At 41.3% G+C, this 19447-nt stretch overlaps 2 protein-coding genes across 18 annotated transcripts in view; one reads left to right on the top strand and one right to left on the bottom strand.

Moving 5' to 3' along the window:
* Nucleotides 1-2922, bottom strand: part of TGS1 (trimethylguanosine synthase 1) — a 43353-nt gene extending 40431 nt beyond the window's left edge. For all 3 annotated transcript variants that reach the window (XR_006212921.1, XM_007092682.3, XM_042973089.1), the window contains exon 1: nt 2728-2922. Coding sequence is in view for 2 of the 3 variants with exons in the window: in XM_007092682.3 (XP_007092744.1) it covers nt 2728-2831 (104 nt within the window). In the remaining variant the exon portion in view is untranslated. The remainder of the gene's footprint in view (nt 1-2727) is intronic.
* Nucleotides 2923-2968: 46 nt separating this feature from the next.
* Nucleotides 2969-19447, top strand: part of TMEM68 (transmembrane protein 68) — a 92107-nt gene continuing 75628 nt past the window's right edge. For 5 of the 15 annotated variants that reach the window (XR_006212768.1, XR_006212770.1, XM_042972639.1 and 2 more), the window contains exons 1-3: nt 2971-3394; nt 11996-12040; nt 13340-13733. Coding sequence is in view for 12 of the 15 variants with exons in the window: in XM_042972639.1 (XP_042828573.1) it covers nt 13409-13733 (325 nt within the window). In the remaining 3 variants the exon portion in view is untranslated. The other 10 variants (XM_042972634.1, XM_042972635.1, XM_042972633.1 and 7 more) reach the window with 7 other exon arrangements.

Genomic DNA, 19447 nt, shown 5'->3' with positions numbered 1-19447 from the left:
GTATGGTACTCTATTTTTCAGTTTAATAATCTATTCTAGAATTTTGCTAACAGTCAATCTGTTATTTTAAGATGGTGAAACAGACCTTTTCTCTACCTGGAAAGTCAGAGTTACACTATTAAGCCTCTGAACTGCCAGCATGTCTCCAAGTCCCCAGGACTTCTCCTGGAAATAATTTCAAGGTATTTCCAAGTTGTTTTTGTTCTAAGGGGTTATAATTTGAGCATTAAGTGATCTAAAGGAAAAAGCCATTCTTTTCTCTTTACCTATTTTGAACTCAGAATGTGGCTTCTAAAAGCAAAGTAGAGCTTCTAAGTTTTAATATGTATGAAATTATATGAAGTTTAAAAAATGAACATTTTGGTTCAAAAAGACTAAACTCAAAGTAATCGGTGATTTATATGGTAATTAAATTGTGTTTTATTCATTTATTTTTATTTTGAGAGAGAAAGAGAGAGAGTTCGTGTATACCAGGGGGAAGAAGTGTGTGTGTGTTGGGGGGTGGGGGTGGAGGGAAGGGAGAGAGAGAGAAAATATTAAGCAGTTTTCATGCTCCATGCCAGCCCATCGCCAGCCCATCGGGTTCCATCCCATGACCATGAGATCATGACTTGAGTTGAAATCGAGTTGGAAGCTCAACAGACTTGAGCCACCCAGGAGCCCCCTAAATTGTGTTCTAAATAAAGTTGCTTTAATTGAAATCTAGTAGCATATTGTTTTGTACGGGTATGGCATGACAGTTTTTCCTCAAATTTTTACATTTTTTTTAAAAACCTCTCTTTAATGTTTATTATTTATTTTTGAGACAGACAGAACACGAGCGGGGGAGGGGCAGAGAGAGAGGGAGACACAGAATCCAAAGCAGGCTCCAGGCTCTGAGCTGTCAGCACAGAGCCCGACGCGGGGCTTGAACTCACAAACTGTGAGATCACGACCTGAGCTGAAGTCGGGACCCTTAACTGACTGAGTCACGCTTAACTGACTGAGCTACCCAGGTGCCCCATCAACTTCGTGCATTTTATAACTCACATTCCCTTTCTTTCTTTCCTTTTTTTTTTTGTGGAAAGGAGGCTTCATGAAGATAGCCCCGAGACTCATCTGGCTGCAGGCTAAGAAGTAGGTATGTAGACTTGGCTTTCTTCTACTTTTTACAGAGTTCTGCTCGTCGCTCCCTCTCTCACTCAAACATACCCCAGTTTACTTCCACTCTCTAGACCTCTTTTCTTTAAAAAAATTTTTTTTTAACGTTTATTTATTTTTGAGACAGAGAGAGACAGAGCATGAACGGGGGAGGGGCAGAGAGAGAGGGAGACACAGAATCGGAAGCAGGCTCCAGGCTCTGAGCCATCAGCCCAGAGCCCGACGCGGGGCTCGAACTCACACACCGTGAGATCGTGACCTGAGCCGAAGTCAGCCGCTCAACCGACTGAGCCACCCAGGCGCCCCAAGCATTTATGTATTTTTGAGACAGAGAGAGACACAGCATGAACGGGGGAGGGGCAGAGAGAGGGAAACACAGAATCGGAAGCAGGCTCCAGGCTCTGAGCCGTCAGCCCAGAGCCCGACGCGGGGCTCGAACTCGCGGACCGCGAGATCGTGACCTGAGCTGAAGTCGGACGCTTAACCGACTGAGCCACCCAGGCGCCCCTCTCTAGACCTCTTTTCAAAAGCGACTTTTCTCAAAGAAATCTCTGTGATCTTTGGAGAAAGGTTAGGTTTTTGCTATGACAGCCCCCTGTACTCCTCTCCTATAGCACCTACGACTGTAATTCGCTAAATAATTATGTAACAGTTGTCTTACTATGGTGTAGCGACAGGCTGTGTCTTATACCCCAGGGCCTACCAGGGTACCTAATACAAAGAACCACAGAAAGCATTTGCACATGCATGCACGTATGCAAAGATGGCAATCTTTTAAAAGTTAAACATCGTGTTTAACTTCTTTTTGGATCAATTTTCCGATTACTCCACACAAACACAGTAACTGTAAGCATTTCTTCAAACTTCAATTCCCCCACGTTAAACTACATTAAAAGTACAGCACAAGAAATTTACTTCCACAGGTTGAATCTAACAATAAGCCTGCGAAATCACTGGAAATCATTGTGAAAACATACCTGTTTTAGGCACGGAAAAAAGAAGCGTCTTAACTCACACACCCGATATGCGAACAGTCATCCCTATAATCCGATTCCTTAGTTCCTTGTTTCCCACCCACTGGTTATCTTCCTTCCACGGAGGGCAATTTTTACCCCAAATATTTCCCAAAAATACAGCTGAAAACTGATGGAATTATAGTTAAATCTTTTATCTCGGGTAACTGGAAGCTCTTTGCGCATATGCACTTGAATAAATCTCAAGGTTTTCAAAAAATGTTAACCAACAAAAGGTACTCATCTTAAAGTCTTCACCTTGAGCTGTCACACCCCCGAAGGGGCGTTGACATTTCGCTTCCCCCGATTTTTAAACGTCCCCTCGGTTTATAAAAACGAAATCAATCAGCTGCCGCATCTTTTCACAGCAGCCGACAAAGTCGATTTCCCCCTTCCCTTAACGGTAATAGGCGACCTTCCGTGAACTCTGAGGACTTTTCTTTCCTGAAACCACCTTGCCCACGGGTCTTCGACTTGAGCCACGGCTTCGGGGATCAATCACACGTGGCTTGCGAGGCCTACATTTCTGGGCAAGAACCGGGCTAGAAATGAAGAGGGACGCGTTTTTACTTACTCCACAAACGCCCTGGAGCACAGGCAAAGGATCTTACAATCCTCCTCCAGGTCTTCAACGAAGAGAAACATTTCGGCCACGCGGCTCCACTTGTCGCAGCACATTTTCCCACTTCGGAGCAGGAAGCCCTGCGACCAGCGGCACGGGACCGGCCTTCCCGGCCTCTGCTTGGTTCCCGGACACCGAAAAGAGGTCTCGCCGGCGCGCCCGGTGGGGGGGGGGGGGTGGGAGGGCGGGGGAACGTCAGGAGTTTGCAAACTGGCCCGGGGGTGCTCGAGCCCGCAGCGAGCAGAGGGGCCGCCACCGGAAACGGCTCCTGGCGGCCCCGGAAGGGGCGGGGCGGCAGGCGGTGCTCGGCTCAACGCGGTCCGGGCTGCCGCGGGTGTTTGTCTTTTTCTTCACAGGTTGCTCGTGGGGCAGAACGCTGGCCGCTGAAATTTCTCCGCTTCCCTGGGTCGCTGAGCCACCGAAGGGCTCCCGCCGCTGCTCGAGGGTGAGGGCGAGCCGCCTCCGCCCCTCCCGCCAGAGGCGCGTCGGTCCTCCTCTTGTCCTCCGTTTCCGGCGCGCGGCTCCGCATCAGTCTCGCGGGGCTCTGAGCCGCCAGGACCGCGAGTCTCGTCTCGGTGAGGCAGTCCCGGAGTCCCCGGCGGTTCCCGCAGTACTCGGTGTAAGCTCGGGCACCGGAGTGGCGGGGAGGGGTGGCCCTGCCTGGGTCACAACGAGCCCTTTCACTCCGCCGCGCATCACTCCCCCCCCCCCCCCCCAACCCCCGCTCTTAAAAACCTCGTTTCATCTCAACTTAGGCGGCGGGGCGAGGTGTCAGAACCTCACTACAGGCCTCTGGGGCTTGCCCGGCGACCTCTGGTTCCGGGATCCGAATCGAGCCTTCTGGGGGGATCACGGGCGTGTACGGGAGAGGCCGCAGGAATAAGTGGTTAAGAAGGCTTCCGGACGAGTCAGGCTTGGAATCCTGGTTTGATGCCCCTTTGCTGCCTCTGTGATCCGGGCAAGCGAAGTAACCCTTCTGAGCCTTGTGATCATCTGTAAAATAGGAACGGTGAATAGTAGTACCTGCCGCCTCGGGCGGCTGGAAGGACTAAACGAAACTGTGTATCCGGTCGCTCGTGTGCTATTAATAGTTTGAGTGGGTACCTACTTTGTGCGCGCAGGCACTGCGTTGGTCCCTGGGGTTGGCAGCCTGTGGAACAGATTTCTGCCCTCAGGCTGCCGATGCGTAAGAAAAATGCGTGTGCACATAACCAGGACGCCGAAAACTGGAACACCACTGCTAGATTTGAAAAAGGAAGTTAGTATTTGGTGTGTGGTATTCGTTAAGACTGCCCGGGCAGCTTCCTTAAAGAAGCAAGTTCAGACTTGGGGGTGGTTGGAGCGTTTCAGGGCTTGGTTGTGCTGTTAATGCTGAAATGGCATTGCTACTTCTTTAGCCTGTGTTAAAGCTGAGATAAAATCCGGATGTTTAACACAGTCCTTAATGTTTTGGTCGCATTTACTATTGGATAGAAATAGAAGATTAATTTTCGAATGAAATGTTTATTTCCACCTGGTGTCCGAGATAGGCTCATAAGAGTGCTGCCCAGTTACAGATACACCCGTATAGATGTGCAACATTTGGGGGGTGAGGATAGGTTAAGGAAAAAAAAGGTAGAACAGTAATTATCAGAATGCAAGATTCTAGCTAAAAGTTGAGGGACATTCTAGGGTTTAAAAAAAAAAAAAAATCCCAAACCTTGGAAGGTAGTTCATATCAGAACTTAGAGTTTGAAACTTGAAATCTAAAAGGTAATTGTTTTTATTTATTTTTAAATTTTTTAAATTTTCTTTAAATTTGTTTTTGAGACAGAGTATGAGCAGGGGAGGGTCAGAGAGAGAGGGAGACACAGAATCCGAAGCAGGCTCCAGGCTCTGAGCTGTCAGCACAGAGCCCGATGCGGGGCTCAAACTCATGGACTGTGAGATCATGACCTGAGCTGAAGTCGGACGCCCAACTGACTGAGCCACCCAGGCGCCCCTGGTTTTTACTTTTTTAATGTTTATTTTTGAGAGAGGGAGAGAGAAGAGAGCTCGCACGCGAGTGAGCTTGGGGAGGGGTGAGAGAGAGGGAGACAGAATCAAAGCAGGCTCCAGGCTCCTGGCTCTCAGCACAGAGCCTGATGCTGGGCTCGAACCTACAAACCGTGAGATCATGACCTGAGCTGAAGTCGGACACTTAAACCGACTGAGCCACCCAGGCGCCCCTAAAAGATATTGTTTTAAAGATAAAATTACTAGGTTTGCCAGATGTTTTAATGGAGATATTAGATAAACTTCAGTTTTATTGATGGTTTGAAGTAGAATGCTTATTCGCTAGAACTGAGTCCTATCCCCCTGTTAAACAATTATTAAAAATGCAGAAAGGAAAAGGGAAAATTAATTTTATTTCAGCGAGTATTTAATTTAATTGGCATTTTCAATGTATCCTTAATGTGGCTTATATACTGAAAGTAAAAAATTGATCTGCTGCCATCCATGGTGCTAAAAGTACTGATAATGGGTGTTTAAAAAATAGATCTATTTCCGGGTGCCTTGGGTGGCTCAGTCAGTTAAGCGTCCGACTTCTGCTCAGGTCATGATCTCACACCTCATGAGTTCGAGCTCTGTGTTGGGTTCTGTGCTGACAGCTCAGAGCCTAGAGCCTGCTTCAGATTCTGTGTCTCCCTCTCTGTCTGTCCCTTCCCTCCTCATGCTCTGTCTCTCTCTCTGTCAAAAATAAAATAAAAATGTTAAAAAAATTTTTTTCTTTTTATTTTCTATAACTTATTTATTTTTTATAATTTACATCCAAGTTAGCACATGGTACAACAATGATTTCAGGAGTAGATTCCTTAATGCCCCTTACCCATTTAGCCCATCCCCCTCCCACAATCCCTCCAGCAACCCTGTTTGTTCTTTGTATTTAAGAATCTCTTATGTTTTGTCCCCCTCGTTGTTTTTATATTATTTTTGCTTTCCTTGCTTTATGTTCATCTGTTTTTGATCTTAAAGTCCTCCTATAAGTGAAGTCATATATTTGTCTTTCTCTGACTAATTTCGCTCAGCATAATACCCTCTAGTTCCATCCACGTAGTTGCAAATGGCAAGATTTCTTCTTTTTGATCACTGAGTAATAAATACTCCATTGTATATATAGACCACATCTTCTTTATCCATTCATCCATCAGTGGACATTTGGGCTCTTTCCACACTTTGGCTATTGTTGATAGTGCTACCATAAGCATTGGGGTACATGTGCCCCTTCAAAACAGCATACCTGTATCCCTTGGATGAATACTTAGTAGTGGAATTGCTGGGTCGTAGGGTAGTTCTAGTTTTAACTTTTTGAGGAACCTCCATGCTATTTTCCAGAGTGGCTGTACCAGTTTGCTTCCCCCCCCAGATTTTTTTAAACAGATTTATTAATTTAAGTTTTTATAGAAAACAAGAAATCCTCTGTTCTGATTTATTAGTTTTTGAAATGTTCTTATTTTAAAGTGTGTAAAGTCAATTACAATAAATGTTCTTCACTATCAATGTCAACATTACGATATTTTTTTAATATGTGATGCGAGGACTGTGTTTGATTGTAGATTTTTTTTTTTTTTTGGTTGGAAATAACCTGTTATTTTGGTAATTAAAATACTGTATCTCCCCCCAAACCACTTTTAACCATTATAGTTTTTAATTGGATCAAAACAAAGTGGTAAGGAGTCCAATATAGCCCGTGGTAAATTGGAGGGGGACAAGGGCCAGGCAGAAGTAGTGGGAAGACAGAAATTGCAATCTTAATATTTTCAGCTTTCTGTTAGAGAGAGAGGGACAGAGATATTACAGAGAATGTAGTGAAAACCAGAGTAGGAAGTAGGAACTGGATTTTAATTTTGGTCCTTGGTTCTTCACTGAATTAATTTAGTAACTTTGGGCAAGTGAACTTGGCTTTCTCTTTTTAACTGGTTTCTGCAAAATTAAGAGGTTGCATTCTTTGACTTCTAAAGCCAATTTTCATATTATTGAAAGTAAGTATTTATCCACTCAAAGGCTTGTTATTCAGACTCCTCTGGTAGTTCTTTAGTGGCAGGTTTTAGGGCACTGTCTTGGTCCACATTTTTTGTCACGGATTTGAAGGAACACAGGTAAGGTCTATATTTAGCTGGTATTTGTTAGGTGCCTACTATGTGCCAGACATATTATTGTAAGTGCTTTACATATGTTTTCTCATATGGGTTTTTTTTATTTTTATTTTTTTTTACATTTATTTTAGAGAGAGAGAGAGAGAGCGAGCACAAGTGGGGGAGGGGCAGAAAGAGAAGGGGACACAGAATCCGAAGCAGGTTCCAGGCTCTGAGCTGTCAGCACAGCGCCCGAAGGCAGGTCTTGAACTCACAAACTGTGAGATCATGATCTGAGCTGAAGTCGGACGCTCAACTGACTGAGCCACCCAGGCGCCCCATTCTCATATGATTTTTTAATATTTATTTATTTTTGAAGGAGGGAGAGATAGAGCGTGAGCAGGAGAGGGGCAGAGAGAGAGAGAGATACAGAATCCAAAACAGGTTCTGGGCTCCAAGCTGTCAGCACAGAGCCCGACATGGGGCTTGACACGAGCTGTGAGATCATGACCTGAGCTGAAGTGGGACGCTTAACCAACTGAACCACACAGGCACCCTGATTTTCTCATATGATTTTGTTTACTGATGTATCTTCAAGTGTTTAGAATAGTGTGGAGCACGAACTACTTGCTTAATAAGTATACGTTGAGTAAATGAATTAATAACCCAATGACATAGTCTTCTCTGGGCCATCCCCTGTCTTAGATGCTGTATTTATCCCCTGTGGTCTAGTCAAGGACCGGTCCCAACATTATTCCTCTCCTGCATCATCTCTTTCTTACTCTCCCATTGACCCATTACCATTGGTATTAAAGCTTGCTGTTTTCTTTCATCTTAAAACAACAACAAACTTGACCCACATTCCCCTCTAGATACTCACCCTATTTTTCTGTTCCTTTTTGTGTCAGCATTTCTCTGCAGAGTTGTCCATATTTGCTGTTTCCAATTCGTTGCCCTTTTTTTTTTTTCATGAATTTACTCCGCCTGACTTTCATCCTCACTGTATCAAAATATTTCTTAATTATCAGGGTTTGTCAATGTCTCTGTGTTGTAAGACGCAGTGATCAATGCTTATTTCTTAGGCCTCTCAGTATCATTTGAAACAGCTGAATACTCTTTCCTTACTTTGACACACAGGGTGCCATTCCTGGAAGGAGAGTGTTGGTAACTCATGGTTTTCCCAACTTCTAAAATGTTGAGGGCTGCAAGGCTCAGTCCTGGGGACTCTTTTTCATTCTAGATTCCCCCCCCCCCCCCCCCAGGAGGAATATATGTCTGTATTCCTCTAGTCCTGATCTTCCTGCTGACCTGTATGTCCAGCTGCCTGTTAAAGGTCTTCACTTGGATGTCTACTAGAATCTTAACATGTTCTAAATTGAATTTCTGATGTCGAGACCACTCCCAAACCTGTTCTTCCTGTAACTCCGTCTTTTCTCAAGCTAGCTAATAACAGTGGTGATCATAGCAATATTAGGTCTGCCTAGGTCACACGGGAAGTGACAGAGTCTCCTGGAATACAAGCCCACATTGCCAAAACTGCAGTCCTCCCAGACTTCTCTCTTTCACTCACATTCTACAGACGTTCATCAGCAATTCCAGTGGCTTTATCTTTACGATAGATCCAGAAACTGATGGTCTCTTACAGACCTTCACTCTGTTAGCCTTGTCTGAGCCATTTTCAGCATTTCACTTACTGCCTTAACTTCTCTTTTGCTCCCTATGCAGTGTATTCTCAACACAGTGGTCACTTAAAGCTGCAGTCAGGCTGTCTGTCTCTTCTGGTGCCCTCTCCAGCTCACTTAAGATGAAAGCTGGCCTAGAGAGTTCCACAGTGCTACCTCTCTGCCCATTTCTGACCCCTCTCCCTTCACTCTTCTCAGCCTGCTACCCTGCTGCTCCTCACCTTACCAAGTACACACCCTCTGCGTCTGCTTTTATTTTAGCCAGGAATTCTCCAAATTCCCACATCATTTGCTTCCTCACTTCCTCGGGTCTCCGCTCAAATGTACCTTTCAGGAGTCCTTCTTGGGCTATGATATTAAAACATCGCAACCCCCTCCTACCCTCTTGCCTGCTGTAGAGCTCCATATTCCGATTACCCCGCTGTAGATTTTTCTCCATAGCGTCATGACCTAGCGTCATCTAACGTAGTGTATCTATTACCATATCCCAGTTTTACAGATTTTAGCAAGTTGAGGCACAGGTGGGTTACTGTACCTGTTGCTCTCAATATCAAACTGGAGTCCATCACAGGGAGTGACCGGAGTGGTGAGAGGTTATGACGCTAGGGTCTGAGGAGTGCTTGAAAGAACTGAGATTTTTTTTTTTTTTATGTTTATTTATTTTTGAGAGAGAGCGCGCGCAAGGGGGCCAAGGGGTGCAGAGAGACTGGGAGACAGAGACTCCCCAGCAGGCTGTGCACTGATGGCTCAGGGCCTTGACGCGGGGCTCCGTCTTAAGAACTGTGAGGTCATGACCTGAGCCCAAATCAAGAGTTGGACGCTTAAGCAACTGAGCCACCCAGGCGCCCCAAAAGAATTCAGGATTCTGACTAGAAAACGGGATTTCACAGCTTATCATAGCTGTGCCGTGTCTCACAGAAGAAGTTCTATGGTGTAGAACTAGGTCCGGCAGGGAAAAGTTACAGTCAGGTAAGTATATGGACGATCTTTTGTGGATTGATGGATGGTTTTGAAGATGGAATTGGACTTTTGAGTTTCCGGTTCTGAAAGGGCTTAAATCAAAATCGAGGATGACCATTTTGGAGGAGGCCCTTTCCTGCAGCACGGGGGCACAGTTCAGGGACTGTGCATGAAGATGTCCACATAACTTCTGTCCCTGGATGTGCGCCTGTGTGCTGTCCCTCTTCGTTGTATGTGTTTGTTAAGTATGTATGATAACTGAAAATGTAATTGAGCATAAGAGGTATAGTTCTATTACCAATTTTGAGCGGGGGAGGTACTAAAGAAGGTTTTAAAATCACAAGATTTTATGATCCTGTTAAAATCGGAAATGAGACTAGTTTAGAGGGGGCAATTGTATTAAGCAGTAAGGGTCGGATCAAAATGATTGGTTTTTAGGCCTAGGAGAAGCTCCTTTTAACATATTTGAGAAGTCATCGTAAACTTTAACTTATGAACATTTTTTAAAAGCTCTTTTTGTGGAGGTGTAATTCACCATAACGTGGACCATTTTGAAATGTACAACTTGATGGTTTTTGGCATATTCACAAGGTTGTACGGCCATTACTACTATCTAATTCCGGAACCTTTTCATTCTTCCCAAAAGACACTTCCATTTCCATTAGCAGTCACTTCTCATTGCCCTCTCCTCCAGCCCCTGGAAGCCACTTGCCTCTCTGTCTCTACTGATTAGCTTCTTCTGGGAATCTCATATAAATGGAATCATGTAAAAGGCAGCCTTTCGTGTCTGACTTTTTTTTACCTCGTATGTTTTTAAGGTTCATGCCTGTTGTAACATGAGCCAGTACCTCTTTCCTTTGTATGACTGAATGATATTCTATTGTTTGGGTGTAGTACATTTCGTTTATCCATTCATTAGTTGATGGGCATTTGTATTGTTTCCACTTTTTGGTCCTTAGGAGTAATTCTGCTATCAGCATTCATATACGAATTTTTGTGTGAATGTGTGTTTTCAGTTTTCTGGGATACGTACCTAGCAGTAGGATTGTTGGGTCATAAGGTAACTCTATGTGTAGCTTTTTGAGGAATCGCCAAACTGATTTATTTCCACACTGGCTGCATCATTTTTACTCCCACCGACAACATATGAAGGTACTAATTTCTCCACATCGTCATCAACACTTTCCATTTTCGTAGTTCTAGCCATGTTACTGGGGGAAAACTCTAATTTTAAAAAGTAGTAGGTTTTGCTATGTTTATATTGCCTTCTAAATGACCACATCCTGATACATTATACGGGTTCAAGTCTTCAGATGGGTTGATGAGAATATGATGTAATTGAAGTCCACGTCACTGTATGGTAACAAATGGCAGCTACATTTGTGGTGAGCCCAGCAAAACATTCAGAGTTTTTGAATCACTGTGTTGAACACCTGAAACTAACATAGCATCGTGTGTCCAATATATTTCAGTGAAAAAAATAAAGCCCAGCTTGTGGGCTTAGCATGTGCCGTGTTTAGCTTCTCTTATCATCGCAGGCCCACATTTCTCACAATCAATGCCATTGGTGACAAGGAAATTAGACTAAATCCTCCACCCCTGGGAGACCAAGTCAGGTCGCAGGCCCTGCCAATAAGTCATGGAGCAAGATAATCTTGGCATAAAGACAACGAACGTATAACTGCTGTTGTGTATCTGTCTCTACCTCTTCCTCCACCCCTTTCTTTACTATGTCTTCTTGTCTTATCTCCAAAGGGTTTGAGATGATTTTTGTAAAGACTATATCGTATGCAGTGATGACAAAATGTCTCTAAGAATAGAATCAGAACCTAAGAAAACAGGAATGAAAGAAGGAAATCTTGTGTAGAGAACATGATCATAAGAGCTAATGTAATTATATCATTGAAAATCATATTTGACCATCAACTTATTATTTGGCAAAGTTACTAAAAAGAGACATGTTCAGTTATACATTTTGCTTTCATACTTTTTCTCCAAAGAAGCAAAAATTTTGCATAGCTCTGAATTTTTTTTAGTGCTTATTTGTTTTTGAGAGAGATGGAGAGACACGGTGTGAAGTAGGGGAGGGACAGAGAGAGAGGGAGACACAGAATCAGAAACAGGCTCCAGGCTCTGAGCTGTCAGCACAGAGCCCGACGTGGAGCTCAAACTCCCAAACCGTGAGATTGTGACCAGAGCCTAAGTCCGGTGCTTAACCTACTGAGCCATCCAGGCACTCCTAGCTCTGAATTTTAAAAGAAAGTCTTAGGTGGGGCTTTATATACTGGAAATAAGTGTATAGCGTTGTCCTCACTAAAGCATTGGTCACGAGAATGATTTAACTGTGATACACTAGTGTGGGGTTATAATATTTGTCACACATAAGTGAATGTCTTTTGCTATTTATTTTATGGAAATTCTAACTCTAGATATTAATGATTATATTTTTTAAGCATATTTTTCTTTGTATACTGTGTTTTCCAGAACATATACACTGAAGATTGGGACAAGATATTTGCCTAATTTCTGGTAAGTGACTGGTTTAGAGATAAGTGGCATAAAATAATTGTATGGCTATAGTTTCAGTCATTGAAGCCTTAAGAGAAATTTTAGTGACTACAAGATAAAAATGACACTGATAAATTTTTATTATTGCATAATGTCAAAAGAACAGAGAAATTTTTTGTAAACCTGCTTGTAAAGGACAGTACACGCAAATGTATGTCATCATTTCCTAAAGAATTGGGTTACTTTTATTGACTCAAATATTGATGCTTTCTTTTGTGAAGAGCAGTTATGTCAACATAGCCTAATTTAAGATACAAACATTCAGTGTGATCCACTTAAGATGTAAGTGAAATTGTTAAGATCAATCCGAAATCTCATTCTTCATCAGGTTTATTTTTCTTCTCAATTATAGCTTGTGAGTTATTTCAAAAGCTAAACCTGACATGCTTCATGAGCATGCAAATGAAACCTTATAATTTTCACATTTAAATCTGCAACAAAGTTAACCATGAACAATGTACTCCTTTTTGGTATTAAGAAATGATTCTATAGGGGCACCTGGGTGACTCAGTTGGTTAAGCATCTGACTTCATCTCAGGTCATGATCTCACGGTTTGTAAGTTGGAGCCCCATGTGGGGCTCTGTGCTGACTGACAGCTCAGAGCCGGGATCCTGTCTGGGATTCTGTGTCTCCCTCTTTCTCTGCCACTCCCCTGGGGGCGGCCTCTCTCTCTCTCTCTCTCTCTCTCTCTCTCTCTCTTTCAAAAATAAACAAACATTAAAAAAAAAAAATGAAATAAGAGGCGCTTGGGTGGCTCAGTTTTTTAAGCATCCGACATCAGCTCAGGTCATGATCTCACAGTTCATGGGTTTGACCCCCATGTCAGGTTCTGTGCTAACAGCTCAGAGCCTAGAGCCTGCTTTGGATTCTTTGTCTCCCTGTCTCTTTGTCCCTCCCCTGCTTGCTCTCTGTTTCTCTCTCAAAATAAATTAACATTAAAAAATTAAAAAAAAAAAGGGGGGGTTCCTGGGTGGCTCAGTTGGTTGAGCGTCTGACTTTGGCTCAGGTCACGATCTCGTGGTCTGTGAGTTCGAGCCCTGTGTCGGGCTCTGTGCTGATAGCTTGGAGCCTGGAGCCTGTGTCTCCCTCTCCCTCTCCCTCTGCCCCTCCCCTGCTCATGCTCTGTCTCTCTCTCTCTTTCTGTCAAAAATAAACATTAAAAGAAAAATGTAAAAAAATGATTATAGTATTTATGTAGACTGAAACATTTAACTTTTCAGTTGTGAAGAGAATAACATTGGATTATTTTTCCCTTCTAGTGGCAAAATTAAAGACCTACCATGACAATGAAGAAAGAGACTGAATTTGTCATTTTCACCTAAAGAAAGATGATAGACAGAAATCAAACCTGCGGTATAGGACAGGATTCTGTGCCCTATATGACTTGTCTGATTCACATCCTCGAAGGATGGTTTGGTGTGGAGCAGTTGGAGGACTATTTGAATTTTGCAAACTATCTCTTGTGGGTTTTTACACCACTAATACTTTTAATACTTCCTTACTTTACTATCTTTCTTCTCTATCTTACTATTATTTTCTTACACATTTATAAGAGGAAGAATGTATTAAAAGAAGCCTACTCTCATAATTTATGGGACGGTGCAAGGAAGACGGTGGCGACTCTCTGGGACGGACACGCAGCAGTTTGGCACGGTAAGCAAGAGTCCCCTGCTGTCTGTGTTGCCGTTCACGTGTGTGGCACTGAAACTGTCTCACCGTTCGTGATACTGAAAAGTACAAGGGATATTTCCCTAGTTCCTTTCATCTGTCTGCATGCATTGTGCGTTTACATGTCTTTTTTTAAATGATTGTGTTTTTTTTGTTTTTTTGTTTTTTTTTAATTTTAGTGTTTGTTTATTTTTGAGACAGAGAGGCAGAGTGCGAGCAGGGGAGGGTCAGAGAGAGGGAGACACAGAATCTGGAACCGGCTCCAGACTGAGCGGTCAGCACAGAGCCTGACGCGGGGCTCGAACCCACGAGCTGTGAGATCATGACCTGAGCTGAAGTCGGAGGCCCAACCGACTGAGCCACCCAGGAGCCCCTAAATGATTGTTTTCAAACACGTTACTTTTTCTTAAAGAACCATACAACAGTGTAGATAACGTAAAATATAAAAGTGCATATGTGAGACATCGAAGAGTAAGAAACTAATTAAAACGGTTTAGAAACCTATTTTGAAAATAGGTTTAATTATTTAAATGCTTTAATTATTTAGTGTTTAATTCCATCTTGTTCAAAGTAAGTTTGCACTTTCCTAGTCAAATTAGATTTTTTTTTGAAAAAGAATTATTAACTAATAATGTTAAATATACTTTGTATACCAAAATTTATCCATTTTCTGTTTGCTTCATTTCAGAGGTTATTATGTCTCTTGAAGAAATGAGATAGCAATAAGTTTCTCTCCAGGATATTCATTCTTTTCTTCATCATTTGAGAGATTGTGATGTTTTACATTGAAAGATTGGTGGTTCTTTGGCCGTCATGAGAATTGCCCTCCTGTGGCCTGTTATCAAGGACTTGGTGTTTTTCTCTACCGATTTTTATCTTATTCATCATTTTTGCTTAAGGACTATACAAAAATTCAGTAGGTGTTTAACAAAGATGTGCTTTCTATCTCACGTTAAGCATCAAAATCGTTTCACGGAAATACACAGAAGGAAGCACAGATTTTGAAATAGGTACTGGAGGAAATACATATCATGGAAGTATAAGGCTGCTGTTAGCACAGATTGCCAGTAACACGCTTATTAGGCCATTGTGTCATCATTTTGATATGACCTACGTTCTTATAAGTCTTTTGAGCATTTAGTATGCCATACACTGTTGAATGCTTGATATACATTAATTCTTTTAAAACTTAGAATAGATAGAGTCTACATATTATCTCCATTTTGCGGTTTTCCTGTGAGGAAATTGAGGAACAGGGAGGTTGTTATTTGCCCAAGACATGCTAGGAAGCTAGGAAGATGAGCCAGGATACAATCTCTGATATCAGGCTCTAAAGCCTGTCCTCTTGGGATCTGTGCTCTGTGGAAGGTTTGTCCCAGGTTGGGGATTCAAGGTCACACGTCATGGTGAATACCTGAATAGCAGGTTTGCAACCAGGAGCCATATACCTTTGATGTACTGAATTCGGAATATTTACTCGTGAATACCAGTGCTCCTGCCGGTCGTTACAACTCTCATACACTCTAATGGTGGTTTTACATGAGACAAGATGATACTTCCGCTTTCCACGTGTGCCCGTCTGCAGAGACTGCGTCGGTGTCGGCCGCTGTCGCTTGTTGTCTTTAAAACAGGCACACGGAACTTCTTTGGCATTGTTGACAATACTTACTGGGAATATGTATCCCCCTCTTACGTATACGCCCCCCCTGTTTCAGGATAATATATAGCGTGAGGAATTTGAATTTATTCATATTTCAGGAGACATGATTTAATTTAGGTAACTTTAAGCACTAAGCTCATTTTGTAATAGAATATATACTTTTGGGGTGTTTTTATTTTTCTGAGGTACTTTTAAAAATACTTTTATGGCTCAGAGGAAGTAAAAGGCATAGTTCTTAGCCTCTTTTAATGTTTTTTTATGGTAACTTGGCACTGTATTTTATTAGGATAAATGATACTCTTTTAAAAGTGAGTTTTCCTTATTCAATCATTAAAAACAAGGAAATTCTGCCATTTACCACAATATGGATGGACCTTGAAGACATTATGCTAAGTGGAATAAGTCCGACAGAGAAATATAAATACTGTATTTATGGCACCAAGAATTGATAATTGATTTTCTCTATGCCCTTACCAGCACTTGTTATTTATTGTTTTTTTTGATAATCGCTATTGTAACAGATGTGAAGTGATACCTCAGTGTGAATACCCTGATGGTTAGTGATACTGAACATTTTTCATGTACCTGTTGGCCACCTCTATATCTGGGAAAATGTCTATTTAGATCCTTTCTCTGTCTATTTTTTATGGTTGTCCATTTCTCCTCTTTTTTTTTTTTTTTTTTTTTTTGCTATTTTTGAGTTGTATGACGTCGTGGGTTGCATATTAATTGCTTATCAGATATATGGTTTTTGCAAATATCTTCTCCTATTCAGCAGGTTGCCTTTTCATTTTGTTGATGGTTTCTTTTGCTGTACAGAAGCTTTTAGTTTGATACAGCCCCACTTGTATATTTTTCTTTTTGTTGCCTTTGATTTTGGAATCTGGTTTAAAAAATCATTGCCAAGTCTGGTATCAGGGAGCTTACTTCCGAGGCAGTCTTCTAGGAATTCTATGGTTTCAGGTCTTAACCTTCAAATCTTTAATCCATTTTGAATTAATTTTTGTACGTGGAAGATAGTACATTCTTTTCTTTATCAGTTTTATTCTTTTGAACGTGACCGTCCAGTTTTCCCAAACACTGTTTATTGAAGAGACTTCTTTCCCCATTGCATATTCTTGGCTCTTTTGTCAAAAATTGACCATATATGTGTAGGTTCATTTCTGGGCTCTCTATTCTGTTCTACTGATCTGTGTGTCTGTTTTTATTTCAATATCATGCTGTTTTGATAACTATGACTGTTTAGTTTTTCAACAGTTTTTCAAACTGTTGCATAGTTTGAAATCTGGGAACATGATGCCTCCAGCTTTGTTCTTTCTCATGATTGCATTGGCTCTTTGGGATCTTTTGTGGTTTCATACAGTTGATTTAGGATTATTTGTTCTATTTCTGTGGAAAATGCCATTGAAATTTTGACAGGGATTACATTGAATCTGTAGACTGCTTTGGCAGGTATGGGCATTTTAACAATATTAATTCTTCTAATCCCTGAGTATGGGATATCATTCCATTTGTGTTTCGAGTTTCTTTCATTAATATCCTATAGTCTTCAGGGTATAGGTCTTTTTACCTCCTTGGTTAAATTTATTGCTAGATATTTTATTCTTTTCCATGCAATTATAAATGAAATTGTGTTCTTATTTTCTCTTGTTGTTAGTGTGCAGAAACACTAATTTCTGTAGATTTCTGTATATTGATTTTGATCCTGCAACTTTACTGAATTTATTAGTTCTAACAGTTTTTTGATGGAGTCTTTTTTAATTTAATTTTACTATTTGTTATTATTATTTTTTAATTTAAATCCAAATTAGTTAATATATAGTGTAATAATGAATTCAGGAATAGGATTTAGTGATTAATCACTTAGGTATAACTCCCAGTGCTCATCCCAGCGAGTGTCCTCCTTAATGCCCCTTGCCTGTTTAGCCCACCCTTCCCACCCCCTACTCATCACCCCACCAGGAACCCTCAGTTTGTTCTCTGTATTTAAGAGTCTCTTATGGTTTGTCTTCCTCTCTGTTTTTATATTATTTTTGCTTCCCTTCCCTTATGTTCACCTGTTTTGTGTCTTAAAACCCACGTATGAGTGAAGTCATAGACTTTCTCTGACTGACTTATTTCACTTAGCATAATACACTCTAGTTCCATCCACATTGTTGCAAGTAGCAAGATTTCATCCTTTTTGATCGCTGAAAAATATTCCATTGCATGGTTTTGTGTGTGTGTGTGTGTGTGTGTGTACAACTTCTTTTGTGTATATATGAAGATATATATATCTTTCATTGTGTGTGTCTATACGTATATATATATATAAGTTTCTTATGTATGTATATATATATACATATAGACACACACAATGAAAGATATATATATCTTCATATATATGAATATATATATATTCATATGTACACACATATAGACACACACAACTATCCATTCATCAGCCTATGGACGTTTGGGCTCTTTCTGTACTTTGGCTATTGTTGATAGTGTTGCTATAAACATTGGGGTGCATGTGCCCCTTCGAATCAGCATTCCTGTATCCTTTGGATGAATACCTCTGTATCCTTGGATAAATACCTAGTAGTGCAGTTGCTGGGTTGTAGGGTAGTTCTATTTTTAATTTTTTGAGGAACCTCTTTACTGTTTTCCAGAGTGGCTTCACCAGTTTGCATTCCCACCAGCAGAGCAGAAGTGTTCCTCTTTCTCTGCTTTTTGGTGGGGTCTTTAGGGTTTTTTGTATGTAATATGTCATCTGTAAATAGTGACAGTTTTATTCCTCCCTTTCCATTTTGGATGCCTTTTACTTCTTTTTCTTGCCTAATTGCTCTGGCTAGGACTTCCAGTACTATGTTGAATACAGGTGGTAAGAGTGGGCATCCTTGTCATGTTTCTGATCTTAGAGGAAAAACTTTCAGCTTTTTATCATTGAATGTGATGTTAGCTGTGAGCTTGTCCAAATGGCCTTTGTTATGTGGAGATACATTGCCTGTATGCTCACTTTGTTGAGAGTTTTTATCTTAAATGGATATTGGACTTTGTCAGATGCTTTTTCTGCATCCATTGAGATGATCATATGATTTTTATTCTTCATTTTGTTACTGTTGTGTATCACGTTGATTGATTTGCAAATGTTGAACCATTTCTATATCCGTATAATAAATTCTACTTGATTGTGGTGTATGATCCTTTTAATCCATTGCTGAATTTGGTTTGCTAATGTTTTGTTGAGGGTTTTTACATCTGTGTTCATCAAGGGTATTGATCAGCCTATAATTTTCTTTTTTTAAAAAATGTTTATTTATTTTGAAAGAGCGTGCGAGCAGGGGAGGGGCAGAGAGAGAGAATCCCAAGCAGGCTGCACACTGTCAGGGCAGAGCCCAACGCGGGGCTTGAACCCATGAACCATAAGATCATGACCTGAGCCGAATCAAGGGTCAGATGCCTAACTGACAGAGTCATCCAGGCACCCCTATAATTTTTTTTCTTGTGATGCTCTTGTCTGGTTTTGGTATTAGGGTAAAACTGGCCTCATAAAATGAGTTTGGGAGAGTTCTCTCCTCTATTTCTTGGAAGAATTTGAGGATTGGTATCAGTTCCTCTTTGAATGTTTGGTAGGATTTACCAGTGAAGCCGTCTTCTGGACTTTTGTTTGTTGGGAGGTTTTTGATTACTGCTTCAGTCTCCTTACTTGTAATTGGTCTGTTCAGATTTTCTATTTCTTCACGATTCAGTCTTGGAAGGTTGTATGTTTCTCAGAATTTATTCACTTCATGTAGGTTGTCCAGTTTCTTGGCATGTATTGTTCATAGGAATCTCTTACCCTTTGTCTTTCTGTGGTATCAGTAGTAAGGTCCCCTCTTTGATTTCTGATTTCGTTTTTTGAGTGCTGTCTTTTTCTTGGTGAGTCTAGCTAAAGGCTTGTCAATTTTGTTTATCTGTTCAAAGAAACTGCTCTTGGTTTCATTGATATTTTATATTGTCTTTTTATTTCCTCTCTAATCTTTGGTATTCCCTTCCTTTTACTACCTTTGTTCTT

The sequence above is a fragment of the Panthera tigris genome, chromosome F2 (assembly GCF_018350195.1).
Source record: "Panthera tigris isolate Pti1 chromosome F2, P.tigris_Pti1_mat1.1, whole genome shotgun sequence".
Classification (NCBI taxonomy): Eukaryota; Metazoa; Chordata; class Mammalia; order Carnivora; family Felidae; genus Panthera; species Panthera tigris.
Note: the sequence above shows the minus strand (reverse complement) of the source record. Positions and strands in the feature narration are given on the sequence as shown.